This window comes from Palaemon carinicauda, chromosome 26, assembly GCF_036898095.1.
Source record: "Palaemon carinicauda isolate YSFRI2023 chromosome 26, ASM3689809v2, whole genome shotgun sequence".
Taxonomy (NCBI): domain Eukaryota; kingdom Metazoa; phylum Arthropoda; class Malacostraca; order Decapoda; family Palaemonidae; genus Palaemon; species Palaemon carinicauda.
Window position 1 is genome coordinate 37,312,388 of NC_090750.1, and position 7,500 is coordinate 37,319,887.

General features: G+C 31.8%; 1 protein-coding gene across 1 annotated transcript in view; it reads left to right on the plus strand.

The window, feature by feature from the left end:
* LOC137620144 (protein SpAN-like) overlaps nucleotides 1–7,500 on the plus strand; it is a 40,086-nt gene that overhangs the window by 12,975 nt on the left and 19,611 nt on the right. The window contains exons 3-4 of the mRNA XM_068350404.1: nucleotides 4,017–4,251; nucleotides 5,069–5,262. Of these exons, the coding sequence (XP_068206505.1) occupies nucleotides 4,017–4,251; nucleotides 5,069–5,262 (429 nt within the window). The remainder of the gene's footprint in view (nucleotides 1–4,016; nucleotides 4,252–5,068; nucleotides 5,263–7,500) is intronic.

Consider the following 7,500-nt stretch of genomic DNA (forward strand, 5'->3'; position numbering starts at 1 on the left):
ATATATATATATATATATATATATATATATATATATATATATTTATACATATATATATTTATACATATATTTATATATATATATATATATATATATATATATATATATATTTATATATATATATATTTATATATATATAGATATATATATATATATATATATATATATATATATTTATGCATATATATATGTATATATATGTATGTATATATATCTGGCAAGTTAATCAACCTCGTGAATTCCAAACTCCCTTGTTTGCTTTTACATTAAAACTGTTACGCTTTAAGATATTAATAAACGAATTCTGAGACAGTTAAATAATTCCCAGACATCAATATATGGAACACTGAATAACCAAAGGTCTCTTAAGTACACTCAAAACTAAACTAGGTAATTACTCTTAAGAATTATTTGTGACTTACCATGGCTCTTTAGCAGGATACAAGCGGATTCTATTTTAAACAATGGTGATTGGAATCATACAATCCGGTCAAAAATTAATATATAATTTATATAAATTGCAACACTTTGAAAAGAATTTACATAATTGCAAAATAAGTCACGTGAATTATTAAGTTTGCACAAAACTTAGAATAAGACAAAAATTATACGATTTGATAATTATATAAAGACTTGACTTGAGATATTAAGTCTGCATAAACCTTAGACTAAGACAAAAGAAATAATGCAATGAAAATTATACAAAAGCTTGAAATTAAATCTGAATAATACAATATTCTAGTTTGACACTTAAATGAAAAATAGATAACCAGATCACAATACAAATACCTAACCTTCCTACCCTCTTACAGGGCCAGTTACAAAAACTTTACATAAGGTCAACACTCACCCTAGTACGATGAATTCAAAATCACTGTTTCATCTTACGTATCTTTCCGACACACAATTTTCTCTGGGGCAGAGAGTCACTTAGGAGAAGACACACTATAGGTACTGAACACTTTTAAAACAATACTCTGAGCTGCGTGCGAGAGGGAGAGAGGGGAAGTTGTCTGTCTTAAGGCTGCAATTCTCTATCTCTATCTGTCTATGTAAACCTGGTGTCGCCTTTTATATAAAACCTAACTGCTTCCAGAAACTTCCTGGACTGAGGTCTAGAAGCGTGGGGGCCTTAGCGTCAGAGTTTCCAAGTAGATAAAAATCTCAAGAGGCAAATCAGGGGTTTTCAGGCAACTCTCAGATGCTTACCAACGCACCCGCGAGACGACTCTTCCAGCTAGCTCCGTCTACCTGTTGTCCCCTAAATAAAAAAAATAACATCCTACCACTAGGTCCTACGTGAAAATTCTAAGTACGTGGTTCCCCAAAACAATTGCGTATTTTCTCTCAAACATGATGCAATACCTCATAAAAATATAAAAAAACATTACATAAACCCTTGTTCCTATCATATATGATCAAATAACATTTTCAACCAGATTACGTAAGACTTCGTAAAAAAAAATATGTGAAATAAAAAGTTAATTCTTAAAGATAACGTAAATTTACATATACTAACTTGAATAAAGAATGCAGTGATATTAAAGATGAAAGTCTTACATAATTTAAATAATATACTTACATCTACACGAGAGGAGCTCAGTTTAAGTGGTTAATATATCCGACGAAGGACATGCGTCAGACTTCTATTCATTTTCTGATTAGTTACGATAAATTTCTATAAAAGTATTTTATGGGCTTTTTAAAACTCATATTTACTACCATTCGTGTTTCACCTTAAAAGCCTGCCCTTGGAGAGTAGTCACATCTGCTCTTAAAATGGATTTTGACATAGGAAAAATCTCATCAATACACAAATGAAATATAAATATAATCATTAATAATCTACTGTATTTACTCTAAACTAGACCAGCGTCGTAAGAATATATATATATATATATATATATATATATATATATATATATATATATATATATATATATATATGAATGAATGATAATATTGAAATGCATATTTATTCAGTGTAACATATCAAAATAGAAGCTAGATAAATCTCGAAGCGGTATGTACATATTTTACGATAAACTATGTGTTGGACATTTATTTAAGTTGACCTTGGATGCGGTCTTCACATAGGCTATTCTCTACCATTGACCGATATGGGTCTCGCGGGATCTATTATTATTATTATTATTATTATTATTATTATTATTATCTAAGCTACAATCATAGTTGGTAGAGTAAGATGCTATAAGCCCAAGGGCTCCAACAGGGAAAAATAGCCCAGTGAGGAAAGGAAATAAGGAAATAAATAAACGAAATAAGAAGTAATGAAAATCAAAATAAAGTATCTTAAAAACAATAACAACATTAAAACCGAGATTTGATATATAAACTCTAAAAGGGCTTATGTAAGCCTGTTCAACATAAAATTATTTGCTGCGAGTATCAACCAATGTAGGATATCTGTGAGTCTAATCAAGGTCGCAATCCTTGGGCATGATAAAATTATCACAGCTACTATGAATTGGCGAGTTAACAGTCAGTTATATGAAAACGCAGATTATGTAAATGCTACTTCAATGTTTTATTCCATTGATGATTAATTCATCATAGGATATAGCAAAACAGGAACGGCGAAAGAAAATGGTAACCAGCAATCATAATGATAACTATGTTTAAGAATAATGGAAATTATTTACAAGATTCGTAAAATACTCATAGTTCACCCATAAATAATAATCTACATGAGTTTATAATCTTATCTATCATTTGAGACTCGGATAATGACGAGAAAACGACGAATTCTCGAAGGTCAGCAGCAAATTTCAGAATACAATATCAAATGTAACAGATCGTAATCAGGAACACAGCTTTTGATTATATGCCATCTTCCAAGGTATTCTTGTTTTCTTCTAAAACTAGCAGAGTTGTAAATGGAGCAGGTGTCACTAATATATATATATATAATATATATATATATATATATATATATATATATATGTATGTATGTATTTATGTATATATATGTGTGTGTATGTATATATATACATATATATATACATATATATGTATAATATATATATATATATATATATATATATATATATATATATATATATATATTACTGGCTAGACAGTACTACATAGGATCCTTCTCTTGGGTTACGGCTCATTTTCCTTTAGCCTTCTCCTATATTGTATAATCTTTCATATTCTTTACATATTCTCCTCTGTCCTCAGTAATTCTTCGCTAAAGGGGTTAACTACTGCACTGTAATTGTTCAGCGGCTAATTTCTTCATTGTAAGGGTATAAGAGACTCTTTAGCAATCGTAAGAAGCATTTCTAGGAGAAGGACACTCCAAAATCAAACCATTGCTCTTTAGCCTTGGGTAGTGCCATAGCCTCTGTACCATGGTCTTTCACTGTCTTGGGGTAGAGTTGTCTTGCATGAGGGTACACTCAGGCACACTATTCTATCTTATTTCTCTTCCTCTCGTTTTTTTATAGTTTTTATAGTTTATATCTGAAAGATTTGTCTTAATTTTGCTTGTTACTGTTCCTAAGATATTTTATTTTAATTGTTGATCAATTTTCTTGTAGTTTCTTTATGTCCTTTCTACACTGAGCTATTTTCCCTGTTGGAGCCCTTGGGCTTATAGCATTCAGCTTTTCCAACTAGGGTTGTAGCTTAGCAAATAATAATAATAATAATGTGTCCACGATAGCAGCCTTATCCTAATGAGTCCCTCCTTGAATGTGCATAGCTCGTTCTCTTTTATATCTCTCCAGGCCCCGTTTTTAAAAGTTCGCGAAAATTTCTGAAAGCAAGTGGAAGAGGTCCTTCAATATTGTGAAGAGTAAAAGCTAAACGTTTAAACGAATCCTTATATAACCGTTACTCTACAATAAATTAATATGCCTTCTTAAATTTTGTTTTATAATCTAAAAATGAAAATAAGTCCCAAGTAAAGAAATTAATATCCTCTCTATAATCCTTCCTATCATTGACTGATTATCTACAGTTGACTACACAATAGACTCCTATTTCAGCTGCCCTTTGAACTACTGAATCCACCAGATATGGTAGGGCATGACCACCTACTGGAAGGTGACATAGCGATAAGTTTAGACGAGTGGCAGACGATCCTCAGAGCAAGAAGTGAAAGCGGAAACGCTGCCGAAGGGACCCCTTCTGAGAGGAAAGCCATCCATCTGCAGAGGTTTCTATGGACTCCAAACCCCGACACTGGAATGCCCACTGTACATTTTGCTTTCTCATCGTCGGGTTAGTTATTGTCACCAGTTTAAAATGCTGTTTCATCTTACTGAAAGGTTTTATAGCCTTCGGGTGATGTATATTTCATCTTTGATATTATTTCCTAGGCTAAAACACAGTTATGCTCAGATATATATCCGGTGCAACTGATTTTCCCAATAATATAAAGGCTTTATGCTAATAAGTATGGAAACATATATATATATATATATATATATATATATATATATATATATATATATATATATATATATATATATATACACACACACACATATATATATATATATATACATATATATATATATATATATATATATATATATATATATATATATACATATACACACATAGATATATATATATATATATATATATATATATATATATATATATATATATAACTAAATTTCTCTTTTTGTTGCCGCAAATATCTAACAGATACAACTTCAGTTGAAAATTAATACATTGAATATTGATCTAGATATAACTATTGAAAAGAAAAATCTAAATAAATGGTAATCTTTTGTAATGTAAAAAATTGTAGTTTTTTTTATGAAGTGTTTAAAAAATTAGGCTACAGATACTAAAATTATCTTCTAAAACATGTAGAAACTCAAATTTCTATATAGATTTCCCCCCCCCAAAAAAATTGATAGTTTCATTTTACCTATTAGCAAACGCGCACACACACACTCTCTCTCTCTCTCTCTCTCTCTCTCTCTCTCTCTCTCTCTCTCTCTCTCTCTCTCTCTCTCTCTCTCTCTCTCTCTACATCAGCAAATAATACGAAAGATTATATCATAATATCTCTTTTTTCCTTCAGTGTCACAAAAGGAGAGGATTCTTAAAGCCATGACCATCTGGGAAGGCCAAACATGCGTAAAGTTCCACCAAATAGACGACGACAATTACAGCAGACCCTACATCAGGATAATCGAAGGGCGGGGCTGCTGGAGCCACGTCGGTAGGACGGGCAGAAGCGGCCAAGAACTTTCCATTGGTAGTTCTTGCTATCGGGTAGGAATTTTGCAGTGATAACACTTCAAAGATGGCAGTCTTGAGTGGACGGCATAGTAGCATTCGACAGTGATTGATATTATTATTATTATTATTATTATTATTATTATTATTATTATAATTACTAGCCAAGCTACAACCCTAGTTGGAAAAGCAAGATGCTATAAGCCCAAGGGCTCCAACAGGGAAAGATAGCCCAGTGAGGAAAGGAAATAAATAAATGATGAGAATAAATTAACAATATATCATTCTAAAAACAGTAACAGCGTCAAAACAGATATGTCCTATATAAACTATCAACAACGTCAAAAACAGATATATCATACATGAACTATAAAAAGACTCATGTCAGCCTGGTCAACGTAAAAACATTTGCTCCAACTTTGAACTTTTGAAGATCTACTGATTCAACTACCCGATTAGGAATCGGGTAGAATTTTTATATTACATAAGTTTCTATTGTTTCTAGTTAATTAACACAATTATTGGTAGATATCTAGCACGGTGTATGTAGTAGACACTTTTCAAACGTAAATATGAACTATAAGGATTATATTTTGAGTAAAGAAGTTATACACGAGACATCACAGGAATAAAACTTGATCCAATTAAATATTGGCAGGTATCATTACTGGAAAATCTAGCCAAGACTTACACGCAATTTCCCGCAAAATTTAGTGATAACATTTTATTCTCAAACTTTATTTGAGATCAAGACCTGAGAAGAATATTGGGAGTTAAATGACAGGACAGGATTAAAAATGAAACTATAAGAGATTACCCGATTACCATATGTGGATGAGATCATGATGAGGGGTAGATGGAGATGGTTTTGGCATGCTCTTCGCACTCCCCAAGAGAGATTAGTTCACCAAACGTTTAACTGGGCTCCACAAGGCACTAGAAGAATTGGAAGACCCAGGGCTACATGGCTTAGGACTATAAAGCGCGAAGTAGGAAATGATGAATGGAGAGGTATTAAATTAAAAGCTCAAGACAGAGACGGCTGGCGAAATGTATTAAACGCTCAAGACAGAGACGACTGGCGAAATGTAACCGAAGCCCTTTGCGTCAGTAGGCGTAGGAGGAGATGATGATGAACTGTAAGCTATATTGAATTAAGTAGATCCGAAGAAGTATGCAAATAGATACAAGTAAGAATGTTAAAAGTGCTATATATGACCTGGTCGTCAAAAAATATTCAGAAAGATAATAAAGTTTAATTATAATGCCTTGACATAAAATGAACGAAGGACTTTTATGACATACGGCTACCAAGGACTCAAAGTATCACGTAATTACATAGGCATATATCTTTTGCGCTCGTTTCTTTAAGAGGTTCCAAGACAATCAGAATTCCAAGGATTTGTATCGAAGGCCTCCAACGAAACATCAGGGATACGTTTACTTGGTGGTTAGAGAAATGTATGTGTCGTAGCCTTAATAATAATAATAATAAGCAGAAGAAGAAGAAGAAGAAGAATAACAATAAAAAGGGAATAGGCTTGGCAGCCTTATTCCCAAAAAAATTGCAATGAAGCGGAAGGTTTGCAATGTCTTTAAACTAGGACGATTAGTTATTTTTCCTCTAGTCTTTAAATAACCGCCTCCCCCCCCCTCGGGCCCCACCACTTTTCAAGCGGAAACGGGAAGTTTTGAAGTTTTACATCACATGGAGTTGATTCACGATTCAGTAGTTAAAGTTTAAATGTAGCAATGGTCTTTGTCTTATTTTCATCTAGAGCCACCCCTGGTTATGGAAAACGACAACACACACACACACACACACACACACACATATATATATATATATATATATATATATATATATATATATATATATATATATATATATAAATACCTGTATATGTATATATATATATATATATATATATATATATATATATATATATATATATATATATATATGTATATAATTTTGGTTACTTTTCTTCAGGATATTTTAATATTTGTCACTGTAATCCCATAACTTATACACACACGCGCACACACACACACACACACACATATATATATATATATATATATATATATATATATATATATATATATATATGTGTGTGTGTGTGTGTGTTTGTGTGTGATTACAGTGCCGAATGTCTAAATATTTTGAAGAAAAGCCCAAAAATTTAGGTATCTAAGCTTAATATCCTATAAGTATTGTTTCAAGACACTCCATAATTACGTATGTTCAAGCTATGTGCATGTACATTGGGG